The sequence below is a fragment of the Bombus fervidus genome, chromosome 15, assembly GCF_041682495.2.
Source record: "Bombus fervidus isolate BK054 chromosome 15, iyBomFerv1, whole genome shotgun sequence".
Lineage (NCBI taxonomy): Eukaryota > Metazoa > Arthropoda > Insecta > Hymenoptera > Apidae > Bombus > Bombus fervidus.
Genome location: NC_091531.1, coordinates 5,136,979 through 5,154,942, shown reverse-complemented (window position 1 = coordinate 5,154,942; position 17,964 = coordinate 5,136,979). Strand labels below are relative to the sequence as shown.

At 43.3% G+C, this 17,964-nt stretch overlaps 1 protein-coding gene across 1 annotated transcript in view; it reads left to right on the top strand.

Annotated features, from left to right (window-relative positions):
• The first annotated feature begins 1,009 nt into the window (after window positions 1–1,009).
• Ache-2 (acetylcholinesterase 2) overlaps window positions 1,010–17,964 on the top strand; it is a 162,068-nt gene continuing 145,113 nt past the window's right edge. The window contains exon 1 of the mRNA XM_072018701.1: window positions 1,010–2,396. Within this exon, the coding sequence (XP_071874802.1) occupies window positions 1,277–2,396 (1,120 nt within the window). The 5' untranslated portion in view covers window positions 1,010–1,276. The remainder of the gene's footprint in view (window positions 2,397–17,964) is intronic.

The window sequence follows — 17,964 nt, the reverse complement described above, 5'->3', positions numbered from 1 at the left end:
TAAGAACGCTTGGAACGTTTTGGAAAACGTTTGCAAGTCCCAGCTCTGCGTCTGCCCTGTCACATTCGTCGTCTGTTGAATTTTAATTCACCCATAGCGGAGAAGGAACACCGAAGAAGACGCCGAAGCGAGAGCCGCCTGATTTTACTTTCTTTTATTTCCACCGCGAAATTCCTATTTTCGGATATCGTTCGTTAACGGACCACGTCGAGTCGACCCGATCGAAGGGATGCGATTTCTTCGGATTGCTGGCTGATTATGGGACGGAAGAACGAGATTGAAACTACGAGGGCGTGTAGATAGACAAACGAACAAGGACAGCGTTCAAGGATCGACCTGCCTATGCATGCACCTAGCGATGGGTATAACGCCGAAGCAAGTCGTTACGGGCCATCGTGCACAATCCTCTTCGATCTCCGCGAAAATCATAAAATCATCGAGGTTTTTTGAGACGCTGGTGCTACCCTAGAGATAGCGTAGGGAAAGATTCGATCAAGAAGTTGTTGAAGTTGGTTAGAAGACGTAGGCGCGTCGAAGGGGTCTGAGATGTTTGAAGGATGAAATTGCCGGAGAAGTTACCGGGAAGAGAATCGAATGGCCATCGCTATGTACGGGAGCGAGGCGTGCGCCAACACTCCACCACCACCACATCCACCAGTGCCACCACCACGATCGCGTCCGCCACCACTACCAGCCAACGGCGCACCTCGACTCTGTGCCACCTCTACTGCCTCCATCAGTCGACCCCGTGCAACGCGGCTCGCCGGCCGCCGCGCGAAAATTTACCCTCTGCCCGCCTCGATCTGCGCGCGATCCCTTTGTTTGTCTTTCCGCGACGCAGTCGTGTGTCCTTGGCGACTCGCGCCATCACGGCCAGCCACACAACAGGGTTCCTGCTTCGCCAGAGTGTGATCGACGACGGTAGTAGCCGCGTAGAGCGTGTTTCGTTGCCACTTGTAGGAGGAGCGCGACCAGAAGAAGAGACATTTGGACCGGGACTGGAAAAAAGGTGAAAAAAAAAAAAAAAGAAAAAGGTGATATCGAACGCGCGTGCGTGTGCAAGTTGATCGGTGCGTATGCTTGGAAAGGTCACGGTGAATTAGACAGGCACAGAGGTAGCGCGAGACACGGGGAGACGGCGTGGTTAGAGAGTGGAGGAGAACGGAGAGGATTCCGCGCAAAAGCCGGCTCCACGGCCGGTCCCCCACTCGCTAACTTGTTGAGTCTCTCTCGGCAGGTGTGCTCCACGAAACTCTCTGCAGCGGAGCCAACCACGATGACGAACCTTGTGTTCCTGCTGCTTCTCTTCTGCTCGAGTTCCGTCAGGGCGAACGTGTCCGCGCAGAGGAACAACGTGCACAACGATCCCATGGTGGTGGAGACCACCAGCGGCCTGGTTCGCGGATTCTCCCGTATGATACTGGACAAGGAGGTTCACATATTCTATGGAATCCCCTTCGCCAAGCCTCCGATAGGGCCGCTTCGATTCAGGAAACCGCTGCCCATAGAACCCTGGCACGGAATCCTGAACGCCACTGTGCTGCCCAACAGCTGCTACCAGGAGAGGTACGAGTACTTCCCTGGCTTTCCAGGGGAGGAAATGTGGAACCCCAACACCAACATCTCCGAGGATTGTCTGTACTTGAACATCTGGGTGCCGCAGAAGTTTCGACTGAGACACAAGGGCTCGGAGCCGCCGAACAACGGGGACAAAAACGGCCTGCCGCTTCTGGTCTGGATCTATGGGGGTGGTTTCATGAGCGGCACCGCTACCCTGGACGTCTACGACGCGGACATCATGGCAGCCACCAGCAACGCCATCATCGCCTCCATGCAGTACAGAGTTGGCGCTTTTGGGTTTCTCTATTTGAACAAGCATTTCACCAACAGCGAAGAGGCTCCTGGCAATATGGGTCTGTGGGATCAGGCTCTGGCGCTCAGATGGCTCAGGGACAACGCGGCGGCCTTCGGAGGCGATCCTGACCTCATCACCATCTTTGGCGAGTCCGCCGGAGGCAGCTCCGTGTCTCTGCACCTGATCTCTCCGGTGACTCGCGGTCTGGTCCGCCGAGGAATCCTCCAGAGTGGCACTTTAAACGCTCCATGGAGCTACATGACCGGGGAGAAAGCGCACGAAGTGGCCAGGATACTGGTCGACGACTGTGGCTGCAACTCCACCATGCTTCAGGAGAATCCTGCCAGGGTGATGGCCTGCATGAGGTCCGTGGACGCCAAGACCATCTCTGTCCAGCAGTGGAACAGCTACTGGGGCATCCTAGGCTTCCCATCGGCGCCCACCATCGACGGGATCTTCCTGCCTAAAGATCCTCTGGATCTTCTCAGGGAAGCCGATTTCAAGGACACGGAGATTCTCATCGGGAACAACAAGAACGAGGGTGAGTCGATCTTTGTTAGCTAACTTATCGGTATCGCGTAACAGCGAAACCGGCTGTTTCGTGTGTCGCTGCAGAGGTGATCAGAGGACGATACGCTGGAACAAACTCGAATCGATAGAGTACGCTGTTCGCGGAGATTTTTTTTCGTGTGGAAACGTCAGTCGGACAGGTTTGAAACGTTCGTTACGTAAAATACCGTTGAGCCGGACCGACCAGCCGCGTCGGCTGGGAACAATGGTTCCGGTGTATTGTCGTTGGATAATGCGGATAGCTATTCGTTATTGGCTCGTGATCCGCCTTTCTGTTTAATGAAAAGCTGCGTCGCGCGACGCAGCCTCGAGAAATTATTTCGCAATCTTTAAACGCGACCCACTCTACCTAATTAACCTTCCGCGATTTAAATGCCTCTGGGACCTCGGCTCGATAGGTTTGCTCGCGTGGCCGAGATTGACCGAGTCTTTTAGCCGCATTCAGAAATCTATGCAGCAAACTTTATGGTAGTTGATGACCGGTGTCGTCAGAAGACGAACTCTAGCGACTTTCAAAATCTTTAAATCGCGTCCGACCAGCAAAGGGAACCTGTTGACGGTGCTCGCGCGATTACCTTGTCGTAACATGGTGACGATTTGATCGCGGCTCGGTTCAAGGTAGATCCTAGAATCCGTGCAGACGAAAAGCATGAGCCGAGAGACTCGTCGATCGCTGGCCCGAGGAACAGTTCGTTAATGGCAGTTTTTCGCTGCAGCGAGTCGAGGTAATTAAGTAACTCTTCTCCTCGTTTTGTCTTCGTCGTGTCCCTGCTTTAAATCGAACGCTTCTTTTCTCGTCTTTTTCTCGTCCGTGAGAGAAGTTGAGCGCGGCAGCGCTCGATGATTGCTCGCCGGATCATAAATCACACCGTTATTCGCGACGATTTCAAGCTGCTCTCGGAATATTTGATCCTCGAGCCGTGAGGGACGGGAAACCTGTTAGCATAGCGAGTTTCAATTGGAAGAAGAAAAAGAGAAAAAAGAAGAAGAATCGTACGGTCGCCTAAGATTGCGAGAAAAAAAGCTTCTTCGACGTTAAATGATTTAATCGAGTTGATCGAGCGCTCCGTTTCCACGGGGATGAAAGGGGCAAAGTCTGATAAATTGTATCCTGTCCTTGAAGTCTTAGCCGTAAAATGATGAATCAGACTTATCTAGCTCGCACTTCGGCGCTTCTTTAAAACCATTCGTTAGTTCGATTCTTCGGATTTCGGTCTTTGTAACGTTCACGAGCCTGGCGATCGCGCTCCACGTCGATTGCTACGTAGGTGCCGAGTTCTTGCCGCACACAGCGAGAAAAAGTGTGGAGAAGTCGAGCTTGCGGTAATTGGAAACACGTAGCTTGCAGCTATAATTAGCTGGATCACATAAAATATCGTGGGAATCGTTCTCCTCTCGGAAATCAGTGTAACCTGTTTTCTCCTTTCAAAAGTAAAGTTCGGAAGTAGAATTTACGTGTGCAATTGAAATTCAAACAAATGTACCACGAAGATCGATAAATATTTACGAGAAATATCAGCGAACAAGTGGCGATTTTTATTATATTATTTAGACAAACGGACTTTTTAAAAACCTGTGTACACAGTGGTCATATTCCTCGTTCAAAAACAACGAGATTCGTCCATCTACGACATTACGCTATCTCTAACAGTTTCCAAGATATTCAGAAAATATACGTGCTCGACCTCAACTTTAAGACTCGTTTTCACCTCCACCAAAATGTAGATAATCGCCGATGAGAAAGATAAGAGTCGGATATTTCTCGCTGTATCATATCCGCGAAGTTTCATTAAAATCCTGTGTCACGCTCTAGTCGAGACGTTGCTCGTAAGTAAAGTTGTACCTTTACCAAACTTGTCCTATAATTTTCAATAAAATGAAATTAAGCAATCTCATTGGCAACGCTAAAATACCACCGCATTAAAACACCTGCTTTTTCCCCAAAGTAGTCTCTTGCACGTTTTATCAGCCGCTGCTTCGACGTACAGCGCCTCCTAGTTTCACGAGCCTGTTGCTGTAATCGTTGTTCGTTAACGACGATAATAACAACAAATATCCTTAGCATGGAAGATAATGATCGTCGATAAACACTTGTACCGAGCTATGGAACCGACTAGCACGATGCAATTTTATTCAGCGTGGTCGATAAATGATTTTCTGGTACAGCACCAGGGCAATGGGACAGTCCGTACATGCGATAGAAAAGACCTGGATAAGCTGATGGAGGTGATAGTCTTGACGATAGATTATCGGCGAAATAGAGTCGAATTCATTTCACGTAGTGGAGAATCGGTCTGACGCATCACGATATACGCGTACCTGCATCAGCAATTTCATCCATTCAGAGTCTCGCTCGATATGATATCTTGCGCCTGACACCTGTGCAAATTCACGTTGCAACTGACAATTGAGTGTCGCTGTAATGCCGAACCGCTTAACGGTATCTTGGTGAACGGATTCAACGTGGCAATTTCACGACCGTGCCCTTCGGGCGCGCACATTTATCTCCGCCAGGAATATGTAGATATCCTAATTCAAATAACAATTCACCTGACACGTTGAACAGCTAACGCCTGCGCCTAACAGAACGTAGCGTCTTAAATCTAAAATCATCTGACTCAGGCCAAACACGCTAACTCTTAGACGTGACATCAGATCGTGCCTGTAGCTTAGACTCAAGGACTCAGCTCGGACCAGGTAAATAGGGCCCAGGTTTCCCATCCAATTTAATGTCATACTTTGACCTAACACGCTAACTCTATCCTAACATGCCACCCCGAATCTTAATTCGCTAGTTTCAATTTAACACGTAAGGTTCTGCCTTAAGGTAATTTAACGTGTAGGAGTTGCAAAGACTCGGCTTCTACCGTAGCGCAAATTCCAATCGAGCCTCGATATTCTGATTTCGATCTAAAGCAGATCGACTTGATTATAGGCGTTGTAAGCAAGTCTTAATCTTGTAGCTCAGACCTGACAACCTAACTTGATCCTAACGTCGTGGCTGGAATCTGAGTCAGCCTAACCCTTAGCCTAATTCTAGCTTACGTCGAGTTGAACTGGGCTACTAATCAAGACCCAGCCGTGCAGGGAAATTAGCGTGAGCGTTCATCGTGCCTGTACCGTAACCAAAGTGTGGTATATTTTCAAAATTCAATTTCCACGATCTAAATAATATTTTAACAGGCGAATGTGGCAAGTGTCAGTTACCAGTGATCAGATTAGACGGTGGATTTTTATGGGTCCGTGGAGAATTTGAAATTATAAAATTCCATGGAACGTACATAATGTGAGAAACTATAGACGATATAGCAAAAGTTCCACTTCTTTATTTTACCTGGAAAATACGAATTTGCAGAAAATATGTAACTGTGCTTGTCTGTCCGCGCAGATTATCGTCTTTTATTTTGTATGTTTCTTTTTACATTAGCTGACTTGTCGCGTCGATGGATATAGAAATAAATAAATAAATTTGCCAGTCCGTTCACCTGTCAGTAACCCAGAGATCAACGACTGGACATTGAAGAACTTGACGTGCACCTGTTTCAGTGCTGTTTTGAAAATTGTACGAATATAAAAACAAAATATTCCTTCGTCAGAATATTCCATGCCTGAGAAAAGTACATTCGATGAATCAAAGAAGAACGAGATCCTATCGACTTTGCACAATCTACAGGGTGTACCACTTTAACCTTGGTCGAAGAAACGAGTTTGGGGCCCGTTGGCCGAGGGAAGTGGCGCGTCAACGAATACAAACAACAGGACAGAGCCGAGGGTTGAACTTCGGGTGAACAGAAAATTGAAAATGGGATTTGTTTAATTAATCTTCCGCCATCCGGGAAATTAAGGGGACAGCGGGGTGTTTCACGGTGCGACGAAGTTACGATGGAACATGGTGTGTTTTCATGGCGGGTGCAATTCTGTTTGGCGGCGCGCAACTTGCGCCAACTTTGCAAAATCTAGCGAGCCGGATTCAAATTCTTCGCGCACTCTATCCTTCCGTCCTCGTTTCCTGCTTCTTAACTAACTTTCCCGCGACATCGTCTGAATTTTAATGGGACACGGAATACCGTGTATCCGTTGAAACATTTCCCTTTTCCTCTCTTTTTCTCTCGTCCGATCTCTTACGAGGGAATTTTTTCCCAGCGTATTCTCTCTCCGATACATTCGAACGGAGTGAATGGACGTTGGCTTTTTCTCTTTTTCTTTGCACCACCGAATGATTTGTTGGAATTACGGAACGAGCGGCAAGGTAGACGGATAATTCGGCGCGACAGGGGGCGAGGGATTTATTCGAAATCGTCGCGTTGAAAATTCGGCAAGGGTGAGAAGCGAAAGTGATTTACCCTTGACCCGGCGCGTCCGCGAGCTCTGCAGTTTCCAGCGCTTCGCAATCTACATAAATAAAAAACAGGAGAAAAATGGAGAGAGGGGAGACAGAGTAGTCGTTTTTTCGGTTCTCTTCTCGTCCCGGAAAAAAACTGGCAGTTCCTGTCGTTGCCACCTCTATTTACATTTTATTCCGTATGCGGAGCGACCGTAGAGTTCGCTGTTTAAAAAATCTCCCTGTTTTTTTGTATTTTTTCATTTCTCTATTTTTTTTCGTTTTGGTTGCGTGGCCCCTCCAAAAAAAAAAAAGAAACAAAAGCGAAACGAAAAATAAAACGATACATGCGAACGTTTCGACGAATTGGATCGACTCGTTTCTAGGTAGGCGAGGGCGGGGAATTACGATGGTGTTCTTGATGGTAGTTCCTTGGAAATGAAACGACGTGTTGCGTTAACGAGATCAAACGACGCTCCGTTCCGCAGTCGATAATTACATCAACGAGCTGTAGGATTATAATACGAGCGTAAATTCGTATACCGCTGCTATTAACCGAATAATGCATCGCCCTTTGCCTGGCATTAACGGAAACGAAATTATGAGGAAAGTGCCATACGAAGTAATTAGAGGCGACTGGCCGATCATTATGTCCCGTGTCACTGTTTCTATCCTCATTAGCTAGCCATCCAACGATATATCCATTCACGCCCCAAAACATCCGAGCGGTGGCTCGATTTTATTAACAAAATTGTCGCACCTAACCCCATGCATCCGTATAGATTTGCAGAAATTTACGAGCGATTGCGTAGATAGAAGACTGTGTCGTGTACTTTGAAAATTAGACGAGTTCCATTTTATTCATCGAATTGTAATTTAGGGAACACCGTATACACGTCCAGAAACTTACGTATTTTGAAAATTAGACGAGTCCCTATTTATTCATCGAATTGTAGTTTATGGGACACCGTATACACGTCCATAAACTTACAAGCGATTGTAAAGATATCAGACAGTGTCGTGCACTTTGAAAATTAGTCGTCCCATCTTATTAACCGAATTGTAATTTATGGGACACTGTATATACGTCCAGAAAGTTACGTATTTTGAAAATTAGACGAGTCCCTATTTATTCATCAAATTGTAGTTTATGGGACACCGTATACATGCCCATAAACTTATAAGCGATTGTAAAGATATCAGACAGTGTCGTGTACTTTGAAAATTAGCCGAGTTCCATTTTATTAACCGAATAGTAGTTTATGGGACACGGTATACACATCCATAAACTTACAAGCGATTGTAAAGATATAAGACAGTGTCGTGTACTTTGAAAATTAGTCAAATCCCATCTTATTAACCGAATTGTAATTTATGGGACACCGTATATACGTCCAGAAACTTACAAGCGATTGTAAAGATAAGAGACAGTGTCGTGCACTTTGAAAATTAGCCGAGTCCCATTTTATTAACCGAATTGTAGTTTATGGGACACCGTATACACGTCCAGAAATTTACAAGCGATTGATTGCAGAGATAAGAGACAGTGTCGTGGATCGTATACGTTACGTTACTTGGAAAATATATTAAGTTATAGGAAATGATAAAATTATAAAAAGTATAGGACAGCAGTTTTTCCTTTGTACATATGGAGGTTCATTCTTATGGGTTTTCTAATATCGACGTTATATAGTGTCTACAAAGAAGTATCGTAATATGGCACAATGAAAAATAAAAGCGATCAGTCGTATTTAAAGATATAAATCTCCTAAATATAAGTGAACTTTTATAAAATACCAAAGGTTACATAATTTTGTTGCAGCCAGAAACGTATACGTTTCGCTCGGACGTTGTCGACTTCGAAAGAAACTATCGAATCCTTATTTTTATTTGAAGCGATAATATTCACGAATTTATTAACTGGTTAAAAGGACGAAAGGTATTTCTACCCGCGGTCTTTGTTAAACGCAGTTAAATCGCTCGAGAACGTGGAATTTCGTTGACGTCGGAGAGAAGGTTGACTCGTACTACTGCGTCGTCCGCGTTGTACCAGACTTGTGCTGTCGCCTTTATCGTTGAGTGTTCAGTGACACATCAACGAACGTACCGCGCAGGATGCCTCGGCCATTCGACGATTAAGTCGCCTGCGAAGATTTCATGAATATTCACGATGAAAATTCCGATTTTCTCGTTTGACGTTTCGCAAACCGTATTCTCAAGGCCCACCGTGAAATTCCTTTCCTTCGCTTTCCTTCCTATCACTTTGATCGTAGCACGGTATGGCGATTGGAACGAAAGATTCAGACGATAAATCGGCCAAATGTCTGGAAACTCATGTGAAAAATACATGCTGCGAAGGAAACGCTTGCAAAAATCGTGATTGGGTGAGGTTTTCGAGTGACGTTTCTATCGGGCCGCGAATTAAAATTCAAACAAGCGAATCTCGATCCGATATCGAAACGTCAAAGCTCCGGTGGTGCACGTTTGTTTAAACGTTATTCACCGTGGCAGAGCCGTGGCGATCAAATTTTTATCGCTTCCCAATGATTGATAGATATCTCGCGGTTCATTGAAAAACTTCGCGTTTCATCGATACCAGTTAAACAATGACGACGTTCCGTTTATTTCTTTTTCCACGTAATTCTGCGTTGCCTTTATCAATATTTCTAGTAAGTCGATCTTTTTTTTTTATTAGGAAATCGTACCTCTTGGAACTTGTTCGTTTTATCCTCTCCCTTCCTCTCCGTTTCTCTCTGCCTTTCCTTTCCCTCTTTTGTTTTTTTATTGAATTTTATTTATCGCGAGGGAAAACAGTAATTTACAAGTCGAGCTATAAATCGAGAGGATCTGGCGACTCGAAGCGCGATATTACAACCGAGCTGTATTAGTCCGAATGTGGTTAAACGGATTTCGAATAATAGGAACTATCCCGCCGAGAGACACGGCAATGGTAGGATTTATCGCGGTAAAAAATTTATCACCGTCCCGCGAAACTTGCCTTAATTTAAGGCGCCTCCTTAATCGCAGATTATTTAATCGCCGCGGCGCGAATTAATTGAACCGTATGTCTCGGCCGATCCCCGCAGGGGCCACGTTGCACGTTCGTTTTCCCGGGTTAATTTAGTGCCGCGTAATGAGTCAAAAAGCCAGACGTAGCGCGACGTAAAATTTGTCAAACCGACGCATTAACCAAGATCTAACGAAAATTTAATTTCCTACGAGTTCCTAGCGTTTAATTTCCCTCGTCGTAATTTACCGTCGATCAACGGGACTAAACAAATAAAAAATAAAACCGATCAAACTGACTTTGATGCTTGAACGCCGATCTTAGCCAAACCTAATTCGAACTTAACGCAAACCTAATCTAAACTTGGCTTAAACTTAACCCGAGCGCGATTCAAATCTGTTTGAAACCTACCACGCAAGAATCGTTTGGTATTCGTTTTCTCGACATAATTTACCAGCAACTTTAGGTAAATGTAACCCGAAGCTGACGCGAACTCGTCTCGGCCCAAACCCAAGAGAAAACGTATATTTCATATTCAATCTTCCGAGATAATTTATTACATCGTAACGAGGTGGAAAAGTCAAATGTACGTGGAAACAAAATTCCTCGACCCGAAGCAGAACATAACGCGAGCTAGCGTAAGTCTGACGCCTACTTAAAAACCATATAAACGATCTTAAATCAGCCTGTTTTTCTTTTCTTTTTCCCCAGTGCTATATTTTGTATCCACCTCTTTTCCAACCAACGAATCAGGGAATCAATCGCGAGGCTATTAGGGGACAATTTAGACCCATAGAAATGTAAAGTTCACAGTCATTAAGCCAACGATTGGCACGCTATGACGTGGTGCCACGACAGGACAAATTTTTATTAAGATCCGCGTCTCATTAACGTGGTAACAACGGGGGCGGTACGTCACGCGAACGCTCGTCAAATTAAAAGCTTGCTGTCGTCTGATGTCGGTATCAGGCCGTTCCCGGAACGAATCGAGAGGAATTCCGCGATCGTTGGATGTCGAAAGTCGTCGACGATGTCGGAGCTTCGACGTTGTTATACGTTGACTTGCAAAACTATTCCTATACTTACCAGAAAACATTTTTATGCGCTTATTGTGCGCCCGATATAAAACATTTAGAGATCACATTGGGAAAATTTTAATCTCAGTTGAAAATACGTGTGTAACGCGAGAGGTCGAATCGATACTTTCGATCTATTAACAGCATCGGAACGCGTACAATACGCGCTAAACTATTAGGATATTTCTTTAACCTTTTCCCGACCCAGGTGAACAAAAATTAACGCATGTTGTGTTACGATATTTATCAAATTCGTTTAATCAGAAATCCTCTAACAGATAGGTGTAAAGAAATTGCAGGTTTATTTGGAGAAAATTCAAGGTCGTGAAAGAGCAAGAGTTGGCAAAAAATTTGCCATAATCGTATTAAAGATCTCTCGAAACCGTGCTATACCTGATAAAAGCATTTTTGATCGAACTGCTGATAACAGAGTAATCTCTACTGATCAGGATTCGTGACTCACCCTGTATATGAAAGCTGCAAGATATTTACTAGAAAATTAATACACGGTACGAATAGTCATCTTGAGCGTGTAACAAGCGCGAAGGACGTTCTCACTGAATACAGAGACTTTAATTAATATTATGAAGATAGTCCGTTTAAATACTTTCGTGAAGTCTGCAAGATATATACTCGCGTTTTAAATATCCCGTAACGTTTGTATACGTCTGCAGAATTGTTGAAAATTTTACCGATATAATCATTATAGTCACGTCATTACGGTAGCTTTGAAATTTCAAAGTGATTCGTATAACACACATAATACGTTCATAAAGGACGTCGACAAGTGTACGAGTACGTTTGCACAGCCGCTGTAGACTAACGTCGTTAGAACGGTGGAAATGATACAGGCGTTTTTTGTCAGTCAACGGTGTAATTACGCTGGACAAATTGCCAGTCGGATATGCTGGCAATTACGCAAGAAAACGACGAAGAAATCATCCCGTTTCTTGAAATTTTACAAGACGCGATAAATCATTCGTCTGTAATTTTTTGCCAACGATAATCGACGTTGCACGATGTTTCTATTCTATTCCGTGCTAAAGACCGCTAATCTTAGCTCGTTGCATGTAATTTTCCTGCTATTTAACTTTGATCTAAAGGCTTAAGGCTCGACTGATTTTCTTTCTCCTATTTCTTTGCGGGGAAATTAACACGTTAAGGGGGCAGAAACACGTGCCTTATCGCGTATCGAACACTTTCTATCTGGTTGTTCCGCTTTAAGGCACAGACAGCCGAAAGGCACCGTGCCACGAGGCTAGCTACTTGAGATATGGTTCGTCAAAGGGTTAAGGTCACCTGGCAGGGTAGGCCTGTGTTAACCCTCGGTCGTTCCGGATCCTCCATTATGCAGTTTCTTTTATCCGACTTCCACTGGGCGACCTTTCCGGGCCAGAGACTTCGATGAATCTTTCAGGCCTCAGGCCACCAATTTCTCTTGTTTAATTCAGTTGGTTCTTAAAACGTGTATTTATATTTCAATGGAGCGGCTGAATACAGTTTAATAAAATAACGTTAGCGTTGCTGCGGTCATAGCTATTCGTCATGCGGGTAAATTGACTTTTTAATTCACTCGGAGTTACTCGGATATTTGGTATTAATTTCGCCCGAATTATGAATCTTTATGTACGTAATAATGCGGAAAATAAATGAATGGCGGTGGAGCGCGTCGGGTGTTGGATTCCCACTGGAACCACCCAGGTTCGAATCCCATTTCCACTGTTTCATTTTTTCCAAATATTCTCTGTCTGAAAATAGTCTTTCCCACCTCTTAAAAAATTAATTTCCAAGTTTTCCCACGGGGGAAAATCGAAGATGAAAAAAAGGGGAGAGGGAAGTGGGATTCAATGGAGCGAGAAGACGTTCAGAAAAAAGAAAAGAAAGAGAGGAGGAGGCCCTTGTAGGATCCAACTTTGGGGTTAGGAAAACCGTGAAAAGTTCACTGGAATCCCGGCTTTATATCGGTTTTCACTGTGGTTTTAATTAATATCATTTCCACTAATTTAGCCCTCGTGTGACGTCGCAGAATTCTCTCGTGCATATCCTGTAGCCAGTTTTCCGACTAATCATCGGGTTTCTAACGGGCCCATCGGATGATTAAACAGATCGGGAAAGAATCCTTGGAAAAAGTGCATTCCGCTAATTAATCCGGCCACTTATTAATTACTTGCCTGACCGAGTCTTTCAAAGGCATGTTCTATAATTCCATATCTTTGAGAAAGCTATTTCCTCTCGTGGTACTAGGCAATTACGTTGTACCTTAACCCATTAAAGGCCAACGTTTTACCTTAACGCAACGTTTCACCTGCGATTCTTTCCGACCAATATACACGACTGATCTCTTTAACGTTATTATATTACAAAACAATTCACATGACATGTTTTTAGTCATTTAACCTGTTTAATTCTCCTCGATCGATATACACGACTGGCTTCTCGACGAAGGGTCTGCTTGACATTTTTGTAGTCGTTATTTATTCCACCATTTGCATAGAATTTTACGAAGTATTTTTACTACTTTGATAACCAATCGTTCTTAAGCCATGAAAATTCATACCGGCTCTTTGATTCGTGTAGCGGACTTTTACGAGCCATTTGTCGTTCCGATAAATTTCTGACAAATCGTAGTCTGTCAAACGAGATATAAGTTGCTTCATTCGCGTTCGTCAATAACTCCAATGAAAACGTGAGTTGCACGCGTTATTTCGCCGCACGGCTCTTAACGCGCTAATATCTCGGTGTACAGGTGAGATATTTGGAAAATTCTCGCAGCGTTTCGTCGCCGTATACCTGATCGATGCTCCAGTTTGTTCCTTAACGTTCAACTTCTGTCCAGAGTAATGTGATTAACCAACGCGACGTAATTACACGGGAATAACAGTTTTCGCGGGAGTGAGCGCTTATGAATGATGCAGGAAGGTAATTAGGCGGCTCGAAGGGAGTTTCCGTGGGAAGGTAGGCTTCATTAATTATTCCACTCTTAATACTTTCTACAGCCACCGCATACGCCGACTTTTTATGCGCCATAGAAAAATTTCTTCGCGTTCCGTTCTAACGTCTCGTGTCATCGACACCGAGAAATTGGGTCGAGTTTTCCGATTCGAAAATTTCCTTGGCTATCCGAGTTCGAGCATACAACATTTTTTCCACCTATACTTTTCAGGCTACGTACTTTAAGAAAATGCAAAAATATCGCAGCTCTTTGTGGCGGCGGATAAAGAAGAGAAGATGTAGAACGAAATCCGGCGATTTTACGAGGTAGAAAGTCTAACGAACAGCGGGTGTTTGAGCTTATGAGCGACGCATCGGATAATTGGAAACGCCATAAAGAAATCCGCGGGAAAGGCACTTCGTTAATTACCTTTTTCCCCCGTTTTCATCCTCTTTGAAACCGGCTACACCTGTTTTTCCCACCACCAGGCCTCGTATCACTCGCAACGCGAATGTAATCTTCTCTCGCGTCGGTTTCTCGCTTCGATCCTTTAATCTGATATCGACAACCAGGCCAGCTGCCGCGATTTCTCCGCTCTCGTGTACACTGCCCGGATTAAAACGCCGACAAACTTGGCAAACATGCTTGGAGAACATCCTTGAAAAATCCACCAGTCTTTGTATTTTTATTAATCGCGCTACTGTTTCATCGTCTTTGGAAAATTGCAGTTCTATTCATTTTCTTAACAAAATACACTTCCAGAAATATGTAAACGTCGATGGCTCGCTGCACGTTTCACTATATTTATTTATTTATGGTTTTAAACAACAGTTTAAAAAATTCAATGCTGCTTTTTAAATAAATAAATAAATAAATACTCTTTCATTACATTTATCTTTCGCAATGCTGTTACAAAATTGGTCGGAAATTGTGAATCGATTATTTTTACGAGCTCGAAACGACAAGGGTGGATAGTTCTTGGAAAATGTACAACTAAACGCAGTAAACAGAACTTTATTATTTTTGAAAAATTTACGAGGCAGATATAGATCTGATTTTTGTACAGTAGAAAGAAACAGCCGAAATACCAGACGAGTGTGTTGCGTATGAAAACTGAAATTTTACGAAATGTGGACACTCGGTGTTCGCGCGGTGAGCCATCGTCCGCAAGATCGTACGCTGCGCTGCAGAAATGAACGAAAGTCGACAAAATCCTCTGTTCGTGAATTAATCTTTGACCCGAAGGAATACGAGAAAATGGCACAAAAACGCAATAGCCGAAATGTTGAATATCGAGAGTATCTTTACAAAGTTAAAAAATGGTATAAAAATGTGTGGCTTAGGGTACGATACTCGCTGAAAATAAAAGGAACAGGAAGTTTGCGAATTCGAAGAAGCGGAATTCGGGGCTCAAGATGCGATAACGCCGGCAAATTTGATCTGTCACGTAACGGTGTTCGCGTTTCCTCGAATCCTTGGCTTGTAACGCGATGATCGGGCGTTTAGAGCGAAAAAATCAGCGCGACACGAGCGGGCGTAATTACGCTCCGATTTCTACCAAGCGTTCGTGCATTTGATTTTTTCCCGAGTACGGGGACCTGGTCGTTGCGACACGGCACGCGATTCCAGAACATCACGAGTCTCCTGTAAAGCGTTACGTGACAATTTACTAGCTCGCTTAAGTTTAATTGCGGATTTATGGCAGTTCTTTTTCCTGGGAACGAGCCGCCTGTGTTTCGCCAACTTTTACTCGAGTTTCGATAACGATATTCCTCGGTAATTAATTGATAATTGTTGACTTGGTAATAAAGAGTCATTAAAGGGTTTATCTTAAAAACGCGAGCGTTTCCTAGTCCTTTTTTTCTTTTCTCTCTCCTTTTAGCAAGTTTCGCGTCCCATTCCGAAAAGCAATTTCGCGAGTTTGCACACGAGTCTCGACAACGATATTCCTCCGTGATTAATTGATAATCGCTAACTTGATAATAACGAGGTATTAACGAGACCAGAAATTTCGAATGTTTTTAAATTTCTTTCTTGTTCTCTTTTTATCAGATTTCATGTTCTGTTCTAAAAAACAACTTTGCAAGCTTCCACTAGAGTTTTCATAACGATATTCCTCCGTGATTAATTGATAATCGCTAACCTGATAATAACGGGTCATTAACAAGTTTTTCCTAAAAATTCGAACGTTCTTAAACTTCTTTCTTGTCCTCTTTTTATCAATTCTCACGTCCCACTCTGAAAAACAACATCGCCAGCTTCCATTCGAGTTTCGATAACGATATTCCTGCGTGGTCAATTGATAATCGCTAACTTGACACTAACGAGACATGAATGAATTTTTCTTAAAGACTCTAGAATTTTTTTATCCTTCTCAGTTTGTTCTCTTTTTATCAGATTTCACATCCCATTCTGAAAAACATCTCTATCAACTTCCACTCGAGTTTCGATAACGATATTCCTCCATGATTAATTGATAATCGCTAACCTGATAATAACGAAATATTAACGAAGCTTCTCAAAAAATTCGAACGTTCTTAAACTTCTTTTCTTGCTCCCTTTTTATTAAGTTTCGCGTTCCATTCTGAAAAATGTCATCGCGAGCTTCCACTCGAGCTTCGATAACGATATTCCTGCGTGGTTAATTGATAATCGCTAACCTGATAATAACGAACCATTAACGAGTTTTTCCTAAAAATTCCAACGTTCTCAGATTTCTTTTCTTGCTCTCTTTTTATTAAGTTCTGCGTTCCATTCTGAAAAATGTCATCGCGAGCTTCCACTCGAGTTTCGATAACGATATTCCTGCGTGGTTAATTGATAATCGCTAACCTGATAATAACGAAATATTAACGAAGCTTCTCAAAAAATTCGAACGTTCTTAAACTTCTTTTCTTGCTCCCTTTTTATTAAGTTTCGCGTTCCATTCTGAAACATGTCATCGCGAGCTTCTACTCGAGCTTCGATAACGATATTCCTGCGTGGTTAATTGATAATCGCTAACCTGATAATAACGAACCATTAACAAATCTTTCTCGAAAGTTTAAACGTCTTTGTGTCCCCCTTTGTGTTCTCTTTTCCGTGCTTCAGTCTGAAAAACATCTTCAACGATTATTACCGCGTTCGTTGCCCGCGAATGGAAACAGTTGGCTGCATTGGCGTTTTCCAGCAGCTACCGCCACCGTAATATCACCGATAAGCAGCCAGATAAGCGAATTACATGGCTGCTAGACTATCCTGATTCTCGTTGAGTCTCGAAAGAACCGACGACTCTCGAGCCACGAAAATGGCGATTTTGTTTGCAATTCGCATCTGAAATTCATGGAACAGCTCTTCTCACTTATCGTCGTCTTATTGACTACCTCGTCATCTTAATATCTCGACATCTTAACTGTTCAGCTGGCATAAAATTCTCGGAGTTATTCGATCCTCCAATCTGTCTCTGGATTTCCTTTCAAATTCCATGAATAATTCCGGTATCCCAAAAACTAATCGTTTCCAGTCGTTCGTTCGATCGATGGTGGCTTTATCGGTTTGTGATTATGGAAATTCGAGGCACGTGAATTTTGTTGGTCTCGTGGATAGAAATTTCGTTAGCTCGTAGTTGGACGCGACAGAGATGTCCTACGCGTCAGCTCACGTTTATTGAGCATCCTTGGAGGACCAAAAAAAAAAAAAGAAAAGAAAAAAGAAGATTTAGTACATTTCACATTTAAAATACCATAATTCCCCTTTAGGGTCGGTAATCAAATTAACGTCTTATGATTACGAAATTAACGATCAAGCTGTAGATTTTTATGCATCCGTGGGAAATTTGAAGTTGCAAAATTGTACCGGCAATTGCGTATAATACACAGAGGTATATGTAAAATATTCAAATTAGTGTAATTTATTATAACATTTAACACACGAAACGAGTTTCTACTTAGGTCGTTAGTAGTGTTTATAAAAATATATTAAAGTGCGTCAAATCCTGCGATCTACTTGTACTATCAGAACCTACGTTTACAAAGATCTTCTCTCCCTGTTTTATGAATACACACACATCGATGGCTTACTCGACGAATATCGTACGTCCACTTTTATGTGAAATTTAGAGTTTTCTATACGACAAATTGTTCCTCGCTGTATATTTACGCCGTAAAAAAATCCACATTTATATCGGTGTCGCGATCTTGTCAAAAATAATATTTCTCTTTATTG